This window comes from Ischnura elegans, chromosome 1 (genome assembly GCF_921293095.1).
Source record: "Ischnura elegans chromosome 1, ioIscEleg1.1, whole genome shotgun sequence".
NCBI classification, from domain to species: Eukaryota; Metazoa; Arthropoda; class Insecta; order Odonata; family Coenagrionidae; genus Ischnura; species Ischnura elegans.
Window position 1 is genome coordinate 136,605,250 of NC_060246.1, and position 20,894 is coordinate 136,626,143.

At 37.2% G+C, this 20,894-nt stretch overlaps 1 protein-coding gene across 2 annotated transcripts in view; it reads left to right on the forward strand.

Moving 5' to 3' along the window:
* The window catches only part of LOC124170590 (protein unc-50 homolog), a 59,912-nt gene extending 39,018 nt beyond the window's left edge, over positions 1–20,894 (forward strand). For both annotated transcript variants that reach the window (XM_046549403.1, XM_046549398.1), the window contains exons 5-9: positions 14,672–14,792; positions 16,617–16,759; positions 17,572–17,673; positions 19,342–19,479; positions 20,576–20,894. In XM_046549403.1, coding sequence (XP_046405359.1) covers positions 14,672–14,792; positions 16,617–16,759; positions 17,572–17,673; positions 19,342–19,478 — 503 coding nt within the window. In that variant the 3' untranslated portion in view covers position 19,479; positions 20,576–20,894. The remainder of the gene's footprint in view (positions 1–14,671; positions 14,793–16,616; positions 16,760–17,571; positions 17,674–19,341; positions 19,480–20,575) is intronic.

Genomic DNA, 20,894 nt, shown 5'->3' on the forward strand with positions numbered 1-20,894 from the left:
TTGAATTTTCCCATTCTAAAATGAAAAATTCCTTCGTATAACTAATGCTTTTGAAGTAGCTCTGATAACACTTCTGTAACATTATGCTTCAGATATTTCTTCGTTTTCGTTAGTATCGTTTTCTTCATGTTTGCAACGATCCATTACGAGCCAAGGCATGTTATATATTTTTTGACATCTCTTGCTTTCCATGCAAATGTATTTTGTGTTTTAAGAGGTATATAAAATACAACATTTTTGTTTGATTTTCGAATACCCAAATCAAAGGTATTTTTAATTTCAAATTATAAGTTCTCTCCTCCTCGGCCTGTATTTTGGCCAGCCCTGGCCAAGAGACGTAAAAAATGCATGGTTCTGTGCGCGAGTATTGCAGAAGAAGATCCTTAGGTCGGCCTCTAAATGTGTTGTCACCCACCGCACATTGAAATAGGATTACAAAAGTCGCCACTCGCTTCACTGACGGACAAATTGATCCGAGTATCACGGGGAAATAACGTTTAATTAGGGTTGTCAACCGAAATTTACACTCATGATGACGTGATATATCAAATTCATTACTTTTCAATGATATTCCTCGCAATCACAAGCATTACCAGGGGCGGATCCAGGATTTTTTTCTGGGGAGGCAGAAGAGTCTTAAAGGCAAACGATCTTCTCATATTTGAGATTAAAAACAAGATACAACTATTACGAAGCATTCTCTTTATTTTTACATGAAAGTTAGTTATATGAAAATAAGTGATTGAGGCTCCGTAATGCTAAATAAAAAGGAACGTAACCGTATAAAAGAAATGGTCTATTTTTTAAGTGTCTGGGGGGGGGGGCACGTGCCCCCGGTTCCCCTAAATCCGCCAATAAACATTATACTGCAAAAATTGGAAAAAAATAGACCGCATAGCACTTATCACTGCGCTGCTGACATTTTTGAAAACCGATTAAAATGCGGCCGAAGTGGCAACAGAAATCAACTTTCTGTGGGATGGAATTGGGTCTCCTCAATGAAGTCCCCTTGGTTCTGTATTTTGCCATTTTCATTGAGTTATCGACTTAGTTCTTGTATCAGTCGACTGATAGCAGAACTGGCTTCACTCCTCTGTTAGTTTGGATTTTAGTTCCGTAGTATAAAAGGATTTTGTACATGAACTGGCTTTATATCCGTTGATTCATTGCATTTGAACTTCAACTTATTATTAGTTCTCATTCTTAAATTACCTCAATGGCCTGGTGACTAGTAGTGAAAGAATGGACAGATATATATTTTTCATGATTCTGGTGAGATTGGAGGTTGGGCACCCTTTTATTTGTATTTCTTATTAATTAAAAAAAATATTCACTTCGTTCTTCCCAGCGTCGATAAAGATACTTTTAGATACTAAAGGGCGATGTGGATGGTCAAATTGGATGAGTCAGTGCGGGAGAAGTGATAAGCTTTGGTGCATTTTTCGTTGAAGTGATTGCATTTACATATACACTTATGATGTCTGATAAATCTGATGTAATCTGTACTCTTAGTTTAGGTAAGATAACTCGGAATTGATATTGTTGTTCTTGGTTCCTGGCGTACCGTGGAGAATTCAACGGGTCGATTGGAGACGTTATGGCTTTGGGTAATGTTTGCCTCTTGTCTCCCATCGCATCCTGTTAGAAACGCTGAGGAGGTGGTTTAGGCCTTTTGGGCACCCAAAGTTTCCTATTACAGGAGGGATAATGTTTTCTTGGGTGGTGATTCTGAATGAAACAGTAACTACGCTATTTCTCAAAAATGCCATTAAAATGGTGGGCCGAAGGTGGAATCATTCAATTTTATCCCGTGTGCGATTACTTAGACCTTACTCAATTTATAACTGTAACATGTAGCCTTAAACTTCCCAGTTTTAATTCCTGATTCGATGAACGCATTTTTCCCTAGATTTGCCACTTCAAAGGTAACTTTTTCCAAGTTTTCACCATAATTTTCTCTCTTCCTGTTTATTAGCTAAGTAATACTTAATTATGAAGTACGTAAACGGAAAATGTAGGACTCTAGTATTTGTCGCAGCCAGCCTTTTATTTTATTGAAAATGATAGGTTAAGTGCAATTTGTTGAAAAAGATCAATGCATTGTATGCAATTGCGTTCTTCAACAATTGTATGTATGTATTTGCCGAGATTTCAAATGCACGCATTTGCAGTTAGTTTTCATGGCTTGTAAAATTTTTCAGGTGTTTTAGAATATTTCCTTGACTTTTCCATATTTAATAATATTTTAAGGCCCAGTTCATCAGACACCCTGAACACGTTATTTGTGAGTTCATCAGTTAGCTCCAACTGGTCACTTTTTAATACCTCTTCAATTGTTTCAATGGCTCATAATTCTTCAGAGGGCGGAAACAGAATCTTGTGGAAAATGTGTGGAACCATTCAACCTGCGTCCTTTTTGTGCATCCTTTTTTTCGGTCGTCTCCCACCAGTGATAGCGTCGCAAGTCAATCCTCCCAAAATGTTGTACACGTTTGCTTTCCGTATTTGTCCTGCAAACTGGTAATGGGTGGGGACGAACGATTGGGTCCTGCGGCGTTTATCTCTTTTCTGTGGTTCCGGCGGTCCTTTTATGATGTTTGTCCCAGTTTTTATGATGTTTGTTTCCGTCACTCTTTCCTCACCGACCGCATAAAATCGGCCCTTGTGCTTGGATTGGTTAAATTAAGGGTTAACGGTGTTACTTTTGTGTATCCAAGGAAAGTAACTTTTTTTTCTTCCGCGGATGTATTTATATATTGAACACTGCCGGTATCGCCAGTTCTGTTATCATCAGGTTTACTTTAAGACTTTGGCATTCACAATCAGACCTATCTTGCTAACCATGAGCACGTTATTTGTGAGTTCAACAATTGACTTGAAGTGGTCAGTATTTAATGCATCTTCAATGTATTTCAACGACTCGTAATTTTTCAGCGAAGGTAAACAGAATCTTGTGGAAAATGTGCGTAACCATTCAGCCTGCGTCCTATTTGTGAATACTCCTTCCATCATAGCTATTTTATTTATTGAACACTGCCGGTATAGCAGTTTTTTAATCATAAGATTAATTTGCAGACTCAAACATTCACAATCAGGACACTCTTGCTAACGCGCTCACCTCTGATTTAATTTACTATTTCCCGGTGAATCCCCGTACACGTTGCACCCTATTCCCTCTTGGCATTCTTACCATCCCATTCCTCTCTTTCTCTACTTGTTATGATATGGAAGCCTGAAAATCTTATGCGACAGCGTGCCTTATAATGTCATGACTGGAGCAACTGGTTGTGCTCAAAATAAAGAAATACTTTGGAAGACAAAATTATTTAAACTGTTTAATTGTGCTTTGATGCCCGCGATGCAATGCGTAGGGGGATCCTGTGAGGTAAGACATTTTTTTTTATCGAAATAAGCACTTTTAAATTTCCTCTATTATAAATTTTTATTCTGTTCTAATTGTAGTTGTTACTACACCACCTTCAGTGCACAAAATGGTTCCATTTTTTACCGTGAATAAGATGCATCAACATCGAAAATTATCGTGGAATATTGCAAATGGTTATTTCAATATGGAAAAAATCCACCCCATCATGCTTGGCTCTTCTGATCAGTGGCGCAGCGAGGGGGGGTTTTGGGGGATAAATCCCCCCCTAAGAGCTCAGAGAAAATTTTAAGTTTAATCCATTTAACTTAATTGGATTGATATTACTAATAGAATAGTGCAAGAATTAATAAAATATCCTCAAAAAGCCTTAAAACTCACCATTTTGAACCATTTATCTTAAAATTCCTCAATTTATAAATCTCGCACCTACCGCTTATCCTGGTTAGTATTCTATACCCCCACACACCCCGGTATTAGTTGCACCCTTAGACCATATAAGCTACGTAGCTAAGCTAAGTAGTTTATATGGTCTAAGGTTGCACCTAAACCCCCCAGCCTTAATTCCTAGCTGCGCCCCTGCTTCTGATTATATAAGAAGTTATTTTCCTGGGGAACTTATTAAGTCATGTGGTAGTAAACAAAACAGGGATTTCTCCTCCTTTGTTCGTTCATATTTGATCCCGCGATATTTTTCCAGAACCTTTTCGTGTCGCGATACCTAAACGGGCGTTCGACGACTTAGTCTCTTCACTCTATCAAAAAGTCTCTCTCTTTGAATGAGTATACTTGTGAGTGAAAAATTCATCGTTTTGTGTGGCTAAGCTCTTTTGAAGAGGAGGAGTCGGTTCAGTTGGACACGGAAGACTCTCGAGGCGGCTTGCGTTAACGTTTTGTTGTTTCCCCGTTTGTGTGCCGGCAGGAAAGGCCCACGAGGAAGAGAGCGCTGCAGGTGGCGTGGCGATGAATTTTTCATCCCTCGCGGGCGATATCGAAATTGGCCGTTTGGAGAGGTGGGGAGCATGAGTGCGCGGTTCGCACGGTGCAAAGGCCAGATTCAATCAAAATGTGGCGCTTCGGTCACCTTGACTGTTTTAGAGGTATATGAAGGCATTTTCTCATCCTAGGCGTTAGGAGGGGGGAGCAAGATAAAGTCGTTAAGGACGATCGACGCGAGCACTGTCAAACTGACGATTCTTTTTGGTGGGTGAGGTTACTGAAGACCAAATCCGTTTCCTAAACTGTACTCTCTATGAAGATTCACCGGGCCGAACGACTTAAAGAGAACGCTTGAGCGGTCGTATTTTGTCTTTTTCATTACATTTTTCGTATTTAAAACTTCCGTCTACGTATAAAATTTTTTTTTGGTGCACAGAATAGATCTTTTCCAACATTTGCCTGCTGCGAAAGTAGAAAAAGATGCATCTGAGAAAATACCGTAGTCACCTAGATGTAGAGGCGGGAGCATCCGAATTTCGTTTGTCAACTGTTTAAAATTAGGAGGTTGTAAAATTGTATTCGTCCTAATGGAGATACTATGATTTTTTTAAATATAATATTCTGATATGTCTCGAACGCTGCCGTAAGAATGCTGTCAGAAGCGACGAAACTTTTTATCGTTTTCTGTTGCCTGAAATTCCCCCGTAGTAATGGTACTGCTTTCCCACGGGAATAATTTTTTTAATGAATAGTATTGGCGCATGAAATGAGGCGTGTTACAATGTATTTGAGTTAAACTTAATTGAAATCTCCTTCGAAAACTCCATTAAAAACGTTGTTCCAGCACTTCGTATAGGCCGTAGAAATAAAAGTGAAAGAGGCAGTGTTCCGGCCAGTGTATCTCGGAGGCCATGTAAAATATTATTTATTTTTTATTTTTCAAAACACCAAATACAGCTCATATTGGACATGTTATATCGGGGTATCCTCCAAAAACAATTAAACGTGCACAAACAACGATGTCATGGATAGGGGAAACTTACCCCGCCGCGACCGAGGCCGGCGAAGTATTAAAAACATTAAGGTTAAGTATTCAAATTTATCATGCGGGCAAACACTATTGGAGGTCTATTCTTCTTACTGTGAAAATGGCAAGGTGATAGTTAAATTTGTAAGCGAGCAATCCCTCACCAAAAGAGGCTGATCGAGCGGGAGTTTTCCTTTCTTATAAGAAGACTCATGCGACTGATCTTTTTTCGTGGCGTGTAGTACTCGGTTAATCTTGAAATGCTGAGAAGAGTAGGAGAAAAAAGAATACTTCTAAGAACCTTAAGGAGAAGAAGTGACAACTTCGTCGGCCATATGAGGCATGATGGTCTGATAAAACAATCATAGAAGGACAAGGGGAAGGAAAGAAGGGCTGCGGACGGCCCTAAATTTGTTTCATAGGTCAGGTTATAAAAGGATCTAAAAAAATTAATACGTTGCTATGAAAAGGCTAGCGGATAGGAGAGAGGAATCTACATCTATTTATTACCCCGCAAGCCGCCTAAAATGGCGTGGGGCTAGGGGTGTAAGGATACCAGCCGTCTATGTATAAAAAGCAAATGCTCAAGCAAAATTACGCCTAGCAATTATTTAGCAAGTCCTACGTGGTTTGGGGAAAAAACTAATTCCCATATCTATCCGTTCGGCAAATATCTTTGTTAATTTTTATAGCTTCTGTCGGACTTGGAAACATAGTCGGGGTCTAAGATAATGTTCTCCGTGTCGCCCCTGAAGGTATCTATTTTCAATTGTTCAAGCAATCTAAGCCTAGCGCGCAGCCCCTGAGTCTCAACAGCTCCCAGCTTAATTCTGTTAACATCTGGGTAACGCTGTCTATACGCCCGTAGCAGTTTTTAACGAATCACGAGGAGTGAAGAATGGAGAGCTGCGTAAAACAAATCTTAGGATTATTGACTAATGATGATGAATCTTGAAATATATCTATCATCTTGAAATTGTCAGTCTCTACAGTGCAGACCCTTGTGAATATTTGCTTGCATCTAAAATGTGAACATTTTACCTCGGTATATCCTAGAGGGTAAAATGTTTGCATTTATGATTCAGGGGCCCAGAGTTCTGCACTTTTAATTTCATTATGATGTGTTTTTATGAATGCACTTTTACATATACAGATGTATGCACTTTTACATATACAGATGCACTTGTTACACATTTTACACATAAATTTTACAGATTTACACGTACAGATGTATGCACTTTTAATTTCATTATGATGTGTTTTTATGGAAATTTTGTCATGGGTATGAGGTGCTAGAAAATTATTTTTCTCAGTCACCTCCCGGTGTTTTCAAATTGCCATCACTAATCATAATTATCTTCCCTCTCACGGAATTCCATGTTGTCGAAGTGTGAGGAGCTTTAAACCTTGCCGTGCACTGGTTTTCTCTTTCCTCTCCCTCTCAATTCGCTTTCTGTCGTAGTTGCTTAGATGTAAACATTGAGTCTGACCTCCAGAACGTAGTACTCCGAATTAGTAGTTCCCCCGAATTACTTCCACATGTTCAGACTCAATGCCAAAGTCTTTGCTCCTCGTGTACACTTTAACGTAAACTTTTCTCTTGCCAAGGATAGTTGTTCTATTCAACTTCTATTCCATCCGTCCTTGGCATATTGTTTGGAATTATTCTTCGCCCGCTCAAAGCTCACCTCCTCTTTTATGCCATTTTCCGCAAGGGTTAAGCTTACATAATTGATGCAAAATCCCTCTCTATTCTATAATTGGAACTCATGAATTGAAAGACATAAGAATGCTAGACGTCAAAATTATTGGTATTTGTTATTCTACTTTAAACCTTTCTTTCACTGAAATGGCTTCTTTTGGTGAGAATTTTCCTGCCTGTATGAAATGCGCAGACCCGGAACTTTTTCCAAAAAAAAAACACAATAAACCACTATTACTGCTTAAAAAGAGATTTTTTAGCAATGCCACACGAACAAATGTTGCCCACTTGCCTTAATTCTAACTCACCAAATGGAGCCGTGACCAATGACCCCTGAAGGATGAAACCGCTTCATTAGATGAAGCTGCACTTTCTGTCGGCTAGCGGCGCGTACACACTTTCCGCATTTGGTGGGCACGTGTGCGGTCGTTCGAGGAAGCAGTCCTCATTTTGAGCCTCTGCCGTCGCCGTGAATGGGACGTGGAGCGATTGATTGTTCTCATCCTGTTCGTTCGCCTATAAACGGGTATTTTACTTTGCTTGTGGCTAGTGGGTTAAGAGGACTCACTCTATAGTGGTTCTGTTTTTGTCTGTTTTGGTGACGTATTACTCATTTATAACTTACGCCATAATCTTGCAGTATTCAGGGTTGATAGCGCAGACCTAAGTCATTATTTTCCTGTATCTCAAATAAAAAGAATAAATCTGAGAAAACGTCGGAGTACATTTTTCAATTGCTAGATTAAGAGAAATGTTGACCAATGGCTAATGTATGTAACCTGAATTTTTCAAGAAGATAAAAGAATATTGGACTTAAGTGTTCCAATTTGCCTCAAAAATATTTATGAATTCGTCAGGGGTTTCAATGTTTTTCCCATCATCGTCTGGGTACTAATGTTGTAAAGTGCAGCTAATTTACATTAATTTTTGGATGAAGGAGTGGGGTAAATGAGGGAAGAAAGAAGAGGAAGGTGATAGGAAAGACAGGAGAAGGAGTTGAGTGGAATAGGGTAGGTATTGAAGAGCGGGTGAATGGCGAGTTCTGGACGAAATTCTGGAGAAAAGGGGGTAATGTGATGTTTGGAAAATCCGAGGAAGGGTATGACAGGGATGAGCACTAATATTACGAAAAGGCGATCCTTAAGTCGGCCTTTAAATATGTTGTCACCCACCGCGCATTTAAATGGGATTACAAATGTCACCACTCGCGTCGTTTACGGACAAAGTGATCCGAGTCTCACCGGGAAATATGGTATAATTTGGGGTATTAATCGAAATTTATACTCATCATGATGTGGTATATCGAATTAATTACCTTTCAATGCTATTCTTCGCAATCACAAGCATTATCAGGCAACGTGTTCGCATTATTTGTAGCCACATAATGCTAGAGATAAGTGCTTCAATTAATTATTGTTGAAAATCTTGCTCTGATTTTTTAACAAGAACCTATCATCTCAGAATTGAGAAAAGTAGTTATGTGTATGTATTAGCGTGAAATTATTTGTCTATCCCTTGGGTAATTTTGCTGTAGTAGTGGCTTTAGCATTTTAGGCCCCTTTTATTTATTTTTCGGTAGTGATGAACCATCATACAAAATATTTCTACTAACCTTTTTATTATAATCCACGTGATGGACGTAAAATTAACTTTGATGTAGTTCTAAGTTTCCATCTAAGTGTAGAACGTACTGGACATAGAACTGGAAATGAACTTCCTCAATAAATGCTTACGTTTCAATCAATTCATTTTTTTAATCGAACTTTTTGGTTTTGTCGATGTTGAGGAGAGTTCGAGTAGTGGCATTGAGCGGGGGAATGCAGAAGTTATTTCTTGGATCGATCCTTCCATCCAAAATTTCCTCCCAGGTAACGGAGTCAGTCGAAAGAATGAAATGGCGTATTTTCTCCGACGTGTTGACAAGCGAAGAAAACCAATAGGCTGTGAATTTCAAATGACCTGAAGTCAAATCCCTCTTTCCTTTTCGGCTTCTGCCATGAAAGAAATGAGCACGAACTAAACAGCACACTCTTATTCGTTCATTTATCCATGCGATCGAAGCCCTTCACCTGACTCCATATAACATGTTTTTTCTTTACTCTCCGAGTGAAGTATTCCTCCATCAAAATTAATCTGTATTTCTATCGTGTTAGGAATGGTGCGATGCTGAGAGAAGGTGTTTTGCCTAAAATTCGTTTCAACGGTGACTCAGGTTTACCATCACTTTTAAAATAAATCGATCCCCACGGCCAATGCGAGCAACTACGTTTTCCGCTGAGAGCGAAATTTGGATATTGCCTCATCTTCGTCATCATCTTCTCTGGTTAACAATCCTGAAGGCCTGTTTACACGATACATTAACACGTACGAGTTAATGTACGTTTGCGTGAATGATTTTTGTGGACCGGAACGGAACATGTACGAATGCATGAACCAAATTAGAACAGGTTCTATTTTCTGTGCATGCATTCGCACAAGTTGGGTGGTTACACGGTGCATTTTGACGTTCATTCTCGCGTTCATACATTTAGACAATAACCCGTACGTGTTAATGTACCGTGTAAACAGGCCTTAAGATTAGTGTAGCGTTGCTCTCCACCCAATTCTCCTATCAGATAATCTTTTCACACCTATGTATTAGGGCGGATCGGAAAAATCGATTTTTTTCAAATCCATCTGGCCCAGTGAAAAAAAGTTGTGGGACCGATCAAAAATAAGGCCTGAAAAATTTGAGACCTCTAGGTGAACCCCTGACCCTCGCTCAAATGCAATTTAGGGGGGGGAGGCTGAAATTCGAAAAATATAGTATATTATCGTCATTTCATATAGATTTTGCCGAGTTACTGTCCTTTAGGCCAAATTTCGTGCATGTTGACGTATCTGCCACCCTTTAGCCACAAAATGCCTAATTTGAGTCCGCGTCCGCGAAGAAAATATTCCAACGCCCACGCAGCGTCGCGGATACAAGAGCCGCAGGCCGATCCCCTCCCCTCCCCGCTCGCTTCTACCCCTCCCATGCCTCCAATACAGCGAAATTCATCCCGCGTATGCTGCTAGGAGGTCGTTTATCTTTGATAATATAAATCGGAAGATGGTAGAAGGTAATAAAGGAAGCTTAGTGAGACGACTTGTCCCTTGTTAGGCGGATCGTCGGGGTTAAACAAATCGATGTCACCAACTTTTAGAGAAGTTATGAAATAGTTTTAGATCCGAGAACGCAGGAAAGGAGCCTACGGTCCATGAAAAGGCCTCTCGAGTGGCTATAAAGGTGTGCGAACTATGTTGATGCTTCCCTTCCATTATGTGTATTACTAAATGGATTTAGGGGTAAAACAGGAAGTACTAAAACTTACGGAAAATGCGAATAGGGCAAAAGTAGGGTTTTTGCTGAAGTACAAAACTCAAGCACTTTTGAATGAACATTTGAAATTATGCAATATTTTTGCGTGTAAGTGCAAGAAGGAGCATAAGGTTCCCCCCAATGAAGAAGTATGTTGAGAGACAGCGGACGAAACTAAAGATGATGGCTGCTGGATTGAGTCCTAAAGAAACTCGACAACTAAGGAAAAAAAGGGAAATCTTCGGAGAGCTTCGAGTCGACATCGTCAATTCTTGTATGGGAAAATAGTATCAAAAATTTTCTTCATCAATTCATCCGAAGAAAATTAAACTGAAGAGAAATCATCCGATTTTTATTTCTACGTTCCTCATCAAATAAAAATTCAGGACTAAACTCAAACTGGAACTTCTGCGGGGAAAATGCGTCTGCCAAATGTGATAGAGGTATGTGCAAGAACCAAGAAACAGCAATGATCGTCCCCGCAAATTCAGTTGACGCAAAAATCATAACTTCGTAAGAAACATCCAAAGTAGTGTGGAAGAATTACTTACGTAGACAGAAAAATATGCTAATTATTGTGAATACGAAAAGAGAGGTATCAAAGTGTGTCATCAAAGGGCTACATTTTTATGGAGTGAAAGACTATACTTTTGTCTGATGAAAAAAGGCAAGAGCACTTATCAATCCAAGTTTAGAGGGGAGTGTGTGATGTTGGTTGAAGAAACAGGGTCCCACTTTTGGGTTTGCCTCCCCCGTCGGAGGATTAGCAAAAGTTATAAAATCTGCGATTGTCGATTCCTTTCCGAGTGCAAATTAGATACACAAAAATAAAAAGGATTTGAATGCGATGGTGAATACCGCCCAAAAAGGAGGCATCATCCCTATGCTACAAGCATAATTCCAACATCCCTTGCTATGTGAGTAAACTCTTCTCGGGATTCCCACCGGGATAATTTTTCCATAATGCAAACGTTTCAAGCTCCGACTCGGGGCTCATCATCAGGGATAAATTTCGTTGAATCCCGAGAAGATTTTACCCACATCATTCGCCGGGAAAGCATCAAATCATATTTCATCCCTCACAGAGGTCTATTTGCTAATTGCACTAAGTTGACTTAAATTTGCGACATAAACATTGGGAGGGCAATCTAAAGACCGAATTTGCGTTGTTGCAAGTATGCGTTTGGCGGCCGGTACGAGATTTTTTAAAGTGCTGGATTTTAATATCAACTTTAAGGACTACTCGCTGATGACATATTCGAGAGAGACCGCAGTACCTCCGGCTACATCTGACCGTAGTGCTGTGGATTTTCAAAAATATATTGATGAACGTTCAAATTTGAAGTTAAATATTTCTTTTTATTATACATACGGACGAGAGATTCGTGAAGAAATTCACCAAAACTTTGTTGACAAAAGCGAAAGACGAGGAATGGCCCTGAAATAAGAAATATAGATTGGAAAGCAGGTAATTGAAAAATTCTTTCGTGATCGTTCCTCCACAGACGATACTGAAACATTAAATATTTAGACTAACGAAATAAGACGCACTCGGTGTGAATTTTGGTGCATTTGGCCCGTGGGAGAGGCTTGCGGGGAGGGGACGCGAGCGGCTTTCGCCCAAAATCCATTTAATCACATCTGTCGGACAATTCTGAAATTGGAGCGCATATCCGAAGTTAGCACACATTTATAGCCACTCGAGACGCCTTTTCATGGACCTTAGGCTCCTTTCCTGCGTTCTCGGATCTAAAACTATTTCATCACTTCTCTAAAAGTTGGTGACATCGATTTGTTTAACCCCGACGAGGCGCCTAATAAGGGACAAGTCGTCTCACTAAGCTTCCTTTATTACCTTCTACCATCTTCCGATTTATACTTCATCAGTGGGACCCGGTTTCTTCAACCAACATCACACATTCCCCTCTAAACTTGGATTGATAAGTGCTCTTGCCTTTTTTCATCAGACAAAAGTAAAGTCTTTCACTCCATAAAAATGTAGCCCTTTGATGACACCCTTTGATACCTCTCTTTTCGTATTCACAATAATTAGCATATTTTTCTGTCTACGTAAGTAATTCTTCCACACTACTTTGGATGTTTCTTACGAAGTTATGATTTTTGCGTCAACTGAATTTGCGGGGACGATCATTGCTGTTTCTTGGTTCTTGCACATACCTCTATCACATTTGGCAGACGCATTTTCCCCGCAGAAGTTCCAGTTTGAGTTTAGTCCTGAATTTTTATTTGATGAGGAACGTAGAAATAAAAATCGGATGATTTCTCTTCAGTTTAATTTTCTTCGGATGAATTGATGAAGAAAATTTTTGATACTATTTTCCCATACAAGAATTGACGATGTCGACTCAACGCTCTCCGAAGATTTCCCTTTTTTTCCTTAGTTTTTCCTCTGCAATACCTTTTTCCTGGATTAAAATATTTTACGTCTGTGTATATTAGAAATACCCGTGTCTTCCCAACGATTATGAATCTGTGGTTTGGTCCAACTATATGCTGCTTGCACTTAGGAAATAATTGCTCAGTTTTTATTGGTGTTGGTTAAGTATTGCCTATATTAAGAAAAAATTAAGAACTTCGCTGGTATCAATATATTCAGCTGATAAAAGAATCGTGTGGAACCGACAGCGACCATTTCCGCCCAAATGATGACTTTGTCTTGTAAACATAAATTCAGTATTTAATGTCATCGTGGTAGGTCACTATTGTGGATTTCCACGGTCTCCGTGGATTATAAAGTGATTATGCCTTGTACATTTTTATTTTCCAAATTTTTTTTCAAGGACGTAGTAAAAACGTGTACACACCCCCTCTTCCTTCCGCTATCATTCCTTTCTACACTGCTGTCATAAGTTTTGGGTCTCTGCAATTTTTTGTAACACCCTAATGGTCGTCAATTTGCAATCTTTAAATCTTGGATGTTAAGGTAACGTTTAATAATTCAATGCCTTTTTCACCTCGAGCTACCGCAGATAATACTAAGTGTCAGGTGGTACACCCTTGGATATCTCATAACAATTTTATCTGATACACCTCGTGGGTGTAATGCATGAATGTCTGAGTACACCGTTGAATCGCGCCATTTAAATATTTTCACATCAGCAAAGTAAATGCCGTGAGGTTTTGACAGAATAAAAATTGACAAAATTATCGATTTTATATCTTCCATTTCATCAAGCAGAAGTTGGTTGATATTTGTTTCATTTTTGAAGTGAATTCAGGGTTTATTGTTTTAGATGCATGACTTTGCAATTATTTATCTGAAAAATATTTATTATCTGGAAGGAAATTTTTCTTCTAAATTAATTTCATTTGCGGCATGTCACCAAAACTGGTTTTTATATCAAAATGATGCTTCTTCAATGCTTAATCTTTATGCTATTGTTCCGGGATAGGATTCATAGTTGAGTTTCAAAGTTTGCGCACTAATTTTAATCAAGTATATTTAATTGAGGTAATGATTGAAATTTCGCTCATTGCCATTGGATAATCATATGAGATTCCTCACCGTTGAAATTGGTGTAGCCGTGGACGGAAGGTAAGAGCAAGTATATCAAAGCGGAGGACCGAACTACGTTATGCATTGGTGTATTCACGAATGTTTCACCACAGGGTATATAGTTCAAAATTTTTGGCGTGCTATCTTTTCATTTTACCCAAAGTAGTCATATTTTCGTTTGCCTCCGCCTTCTGGCTACCTTAGAACTCATGAAATGTTTCGTTTCCTTCTGCCAGCGATGCAGAGTTCGCAGATAAACCTTTGTAGCTTTTCACATTTTTCTTATAAAATGCACTGTTTTTGCTGCAGTTATTACGAGGATGTCTCAGTTCATAAATCATGCTTGTTATTTTCTTATGCTGGTTTCCTTCCTCCTTTCCAACCACACCACTCCTCGGTCTCGACTACTGAGCAACGCGGGTTGCACACATATTAGGATACAATTCAGCCATGTATTTTTACGAATGCAATTTAGCCATGTGTTTTCATCCTACCAACATATTTCTCTTAGTTCCGTGGTGTTAAACCATCAGGATATTTTTACTAAATAATTAATTGTCTAAATATGCTCTATATAGCCTATTATTTCTCACACCACCATCCCAATATTTAGTCTACTACTCTAGTGTTTAATTCCTTCTTATGTTCGGTAAAGCTCTGCACTATTATCACAACCATTGATTGTAAAATGAAATGTATCTTAGTTTTTTCGTTCATTCATTCTAGTAAGGTTGTATTTTAATTCTCATTTCCTTTTTTTATAGTTTCATCAGTGGGCTTTGCCATTACGTTAGGACTTGGAGTTGTTTCATTTTTGAAGCTGCTGCTGTATGTCATATTTGTTGACTGTATATCTGTTGGTGTTGTAATAGCTTCACTCCTATGGTAAGTTTGGCTTCATCCTTATTTTTACCTGTATAAATTTGATGCGCACTTTAGTGCACTGACTTAAAGTGTAAAATTTAAAAATAACTTAATTGACATTTTTATGGTCATTAACATAGAGATCAGACAATTATTGCACTACATATATGGCTATTAGTCTTAAATGTTTGTTGCATGAACTTTATGGATGCCGTACTACTCTTAAGGATGAATCTAAATTCTTTTGTGACAATTATTTCAAATTCATTGTGATAATTAGTACTTCCATGCAAAGATTTAGTAGAGCATTGCAAAATATTGTCATGAATAAAAGTTAATTCCACGAAGTGATGCCCACATTTGTTTACCTCGTATTATATCAAATTTTATTTTCACAACTATATCAGGAAGTAAGTTATGCTAGCAAATGATGTAGTGAATGGAAGGAGCTGCAAAATATTTTATTATATAAAAATAGTGTTTCAGAACAATGAAAGATAGTATAAGAAATTCTTTGTAATTAAGCCTTTCAGAGCTGATTTTTTCCTTCTCTTTTGAAGTAATTTATCAATGCAGCACATCCATACCCCCTTAAAAGTATCTATCTTGCTAAGATGATCTTTTTTGTATAAAAATGGCCAGTTATATCCTGTTTTCATTTAATACCCAGATAAACCATTTCAGAAATTATAGCTATGAGCAATGGTTCCCCAGTACCAGTTCTTTTTAAAAAGCAATTATATTTGTTACTTACTGACATAATCTTCAGGCTTGATTCAAATGTGAGCTTAACTGTTTTGGTGTTCCTCCAAATTGTGGGATATAGATTTTATAATCCATTTCTTGCTAAAGGCATCCCACCATACCCAAATCTTCAAAGTTAAATACCAAGTTAAGAGCAAATACCAAGTGTAGATGAAGTGGAATGCTTGTAAATTATGAGAACTTCCAATCCTTCAGATTGAGGAGATGAACAGAGTATTTACAGTATGGTCATACATGAATTAATTAGCATTTTAGGATAGTTTTTAATAAAATTCTGCTGCTACATTTTCCTTTGGTAAAATTGTCTCCAAATGCATTTTGGCCCTGCCTTTCTTTTTAAAAGAATAGAAAACATTATACCGTATTTCTCTGAATATAATCCCCCTCTGAATATAGTCCCCCCCCTAATTTTGAGGCTTCAGTTTTGGGGAAAAATTAAAAAAATGCGTTTGAATTTAGTCCCCCCGTTACTTTTCCCACAGGCATTTTTGTAAAAAATGAGGGACTATATTCATATAAATACGGTATTAGTTTTAAACTTTGCTCTGGTCTTTGTCTGTCATTTTGAAAATCTTTCCTATTTTGGTATTAAGGTGCATCCACTCAAATGAGTACAGCTTCATATTTTATGATGTATCTACTAACTACCTACCTGTGAGCTGACAGTTTAGAATAATTGTACTAGATTGCCTACTACAGCTGCATTTGACCTGATAAGTGATGCACAACTGATAAAATTGAATAATGTCACATTATCTTATTCTTCTTATAGATTCTTTAGGGCCTAAGGTACTGGGCCTGTACTTAGTCCTTTTCCCTATTTTCTCTAACTATTTATTTTCATTTCAAGTTAAAGTAACAGTTTCAGATAACAATTTTTCTTGAATTTAAAAAAAATTGTGTAAGGCTCTCTCATTCATAAATTTTTTGTGGCAATGTATGAGGAATGTGTTCAAAAATTGATATTGGAGCCTTATGTGTAATAAGGAGCTTGAACATGCTTGTAATTGGTTCAACTTTTTTCGCTGTGCGGTCAAGTCCCCACTTCTAATATTGCTTTTGTTACTTCTTTTCTTTAAGGTTTGTGAGCAACAGATACTTATTAAAACCTCAAGCCAGAGGCCATGAAATGGTGGAATGGGGGTTTACATTTGATGTTCACTTGAATGCCTTTTTCCCTCTCCTCCTCATCCTCCATGGTCTTCAGTTGCTGATTTATTATGGTAATTATTCCTAATGTTTGGCATGTAGGGATTTACCTCTTTACCAGAGTTTTTGGGTTATCGGGACTTTTGGGTCATTGGTGTCCAAGTTTTTTGGACTTTGCTGCACCATTTAAAAACTTTCATTGTCTTTGTTTCCGAAATAATTCCCGCATTGCCTGTGGTGAATTACTTTATTCTCTGGTATACTTGGTAAATGGATATTAGCGTTTCCGTTGTTAAGCCTGATATGTTCAAGAAGTTTTCCATTATGATAGGAAATTCACATTTCTTTGGTTAATGGTTGGATATTTGATTTGAAGCCCTTGGCTCAACTCAGTTATCATGCTTACAGTAGCAAGGTTGTGTACCAAGTGTTCTCATAAGTGGTGGAAAATATTTTCATCCTATGAAATAAATTGAGGTTGGCTGCAACTCAAAATTTAAAAGTCTCTGGTAAAATGCGTGGTATGTTAAAGGATTCACTTTCATCAAATGCTGTACCTGACAATTCTAACCTAGTTTTAAGAGTGAAATGTAATACTTGTTCTCAATTCTTGAATAAGTCATTGAATATGATAACGAGTCATTGACATGATACAATGGACTGTGGGGTAGGTGATTTTCCTCTGAAATAAAGTGCATGTTTTGTTTTTTCATTCACTCATTAATTCTGTGCCAAATGGTGTTTGCAGCATGGAATAATTGAATATTCCTTGTCATGTAATGACTTTTACTGTTTATTCTCACTATACCTTCAGAATTTTTTATGTCATTGGATAAAAAATGATGAAAAGTTTGTACAAAAATATTTTTCTCTTACTTATTTATAGTTCTTCTAGACAATGATTGGTTCATCTCACGCCTAGCTGGTAATTCCCTCTGGCTGATTGCTTTGGGATATTATGTTTATGTCACATTCCTTGGATATAAATGTAAGTTCAATATTCACTTTTTTATTTAAATTTTATGATTTCATTGTAATCAAACAGTAAATGTATAGCCCATCCCATTTAGTCAAAACAACGGTCAAAGCTACCCTGAAATGTCATTTCTGACATTATAAACTAATTGGTGCCATATGGCAATATTATTCCTCAAGTGAGGCAGTTAAATTTATAATTGTCAATTGATTTTCATCAATCCTTGTGTTAGATTGACCCAGCTTCCTGGGTTATTGTTTTATTTACTAAACTTATTCCTGCTTATTTCAACCCAACCTATAGCCTCTTCTAACAGCAGTTTTTCTTAGGACATCAGCCATAATAATTTTTTCTTAAATTTATCAATTAGTTCGGTGTTGACAAAACTTGTTTCATAAATGCAGATTTCCATGTGTTCCTGAAGCAGGGCAATTTCATGAATTTAGTTTCATTGATCTAATGAACTTTAATGGCCTAGAGGCAGTATTTGTAATGGATTTTAAGATGCCCCTAATGAAATATTGATTTGTGTAAATCGATGATTATTTCATGGACTTGTTTTCTGACCTGAAATTAATGATTATGTGGGAGATTGATTTGGTTGCCTATCTTTTTTCTCATTCTCCAGTTGTTAATGGGTTGAAGAAAATTTATGTGGGAAAGCCTATCTGTGGCTGAGGTTCTTTGAGAAACTACGCAGTTTCCATATCTTAGAAACTTGTTAGTATTTAGCTGTGCATGGGCAGTGACTTTAAGGATACATATATGTATGTACATACATTAATAAATTCACACAAAAATGCCATCTCAGCAGTGGAGTATAAGTAACAATATTGTCTATACTCCTTCAGAGTTTTGTGAAAAAATGTTAATTTCACCTCTCTCACTCTCTTTCATTGGATTATTATTCTATTTTAATATTCATTCATTCAGTGGACAATTCTCCTCAAAATCCCTCCACTAAGTTTTCAAGTGACCAAGCAGTGACTCATAGTGTTCTATGTGTTTCATTGAGGAAGATCTTTCTATATTAGGTAACTTTAATGTAATATGTCTAAGTCTGAAGTAAATTAATTTAAAGTTTTTCATACTCAATAAGTGAAAATAAAGCAAAATAAATCAAATCAGTAGTTGATGCAGTAAAATTGTTATTGCATACAAGTCATAAAACATGCAACCTTACCCCTAAAATTCAAAACCAGGCCATGTATTCTCTGTGAGAAGACAGAACTTTATCAAGACTAATCTTAACTACAATGGCTCACAGAGGAAGAAATTTTGCTCTTTAAGTTTTCAAGAAGAGTACCTACCTTGTGTTGCTTCCTAGCTGCCTCTACTTGTTGCTCAACGGAATTGAGTGGGCAATTATCATGTATCTAGGCTATTCAAGCTACTACTGATACAGTAATGCTAAGATTTGGTATGGTAATAAAATAAGCAAAGGGAAAAAAGGAGCAATTTATGCATTTCATTACAGTCATTTATCTTTGTAGTATGAGTGTCTCGTTGATTATTTTCCTCTTTCGTGCCTCTTGACAATAAATAATAATCTCGTATGTATGTGATTTGGCATCCCAGTGGGTTCAGTCGAGATTTTTTTATGTGTATTTTTTACCTGCATGTTTTTACAGCGTGCGATTTTTCTCACACATGATTTAATGAACAATTTGTCTTCAACAGCATTACCGATTCTCCATGGAACTCAAGTATTGTTGTACCCATTAACAGCTCTACTCCTTGTGTATATAGTCACCATCGTGATTGGATGGAACATCAGCCGGAGTTTTATGGATTTTTACCATTACAGAGTTGTGTAAGGTGAGGCATTTCATGGGGATTCAATTTCAATACATTTATTAATCAAGCATTATTTTATTGTAAATTTTTCTAATTCATTTGCCATTGAACACTGAATTCATTTTTCTTAATTGTTTAATGAATGCTAAAATTGGTAGTTTGAACAGGTTTAGAAAAAAGGAATCGGAATGGTATCATGGTCAAATTAGTGGTGATGTAAGTTTTTTATTCAGGGCAATATTTTTTAAATGAAGTTTCTACTCTAATCGCTCAAATATCTTAGGTGTTTCTGGTTTTATGACTTGTTTTTGATATTCTCATGCATGTAAATTGTGCATTTTGTTATGTCCAATCGTTCTTCTTGAACTCTTTCCCTTTGCCTTGTTACCATTTCACAATGCTTCATTTTTAAGACTAGCTAGTTAATTCCTTATAGATGCTGTAAATCTATTTGTCATTAGATGTCATATTTGTGCATAATTTTGATGAATGAAGAGAGCTGGTATCATTAAGTCCAAGACTTCACCCTAGCCCAAAAACATCAGTTTGGGGATTGGAATCTTGGTCAAAGCAAATGATTTTTCCTTTGATTTCACACTTGCAGTTCACACCATAAAAGTACCCTGCTGACTAGTTTGTGATAATATCCTAAAATATGTAATATCTCCTATATTGTACTTATTCCCTTCGCTGTTATCTCCTTAGCTGCTGACCAGCTGGTGGGAATTCGCCTCAACTTTATTGAGTAATTTCATAAATATGCATAATTTACATTAAGCAACATACATATTTTTGTTCAAGGTTTGTTAGATTGAATCAGTATTTACGGGAAAGAGATAATCGTAATGGTGGCATGAAGATTTTATCAGTAAATTCCAAGTTAAAAGAGTATTCAAATGGAGTGGGAATGAAACTGTTGATTGCATAGAACTATAACCTGATTAACTTATTTTTTTGTGTGGTTTTAAAACTTGGCAATGAGAGAGTGGAGAATTTCTGTTTAAATAATTTATAAATTGTATTTCTATTCTATACTCCAAGATCTTTTTCAGTTAGATTATGAAACAGTTCTTTCATTCAAAGGATGTTTAATTCAATACTCTTTTTATCCCAATAGGTTATTGACTTGCCAAAGAAATGAAATTAGTGGCATCCACTCAAGAAGTTTTCATCATTGGAGTGTCAGTGTGTATTTCCTCCTATTATTCCAGAATAGTTCAGATGAGCTGAGCTTTTGTCATTAAGAAAATGGCATTGACAATAGACTAACGTTGTTACTGGAAATGTTGGCTCCTTAAATCTGATGAAGTCAATATATGGATATGAATGCTCTTAACACACGAAGTGGTGTAGATGGTCATATCATTTGTATGCATGGATTCGTGTGACTTTTATTCCCTGTTATGATATGATAATAAATTTAATTTTTCTTTTTA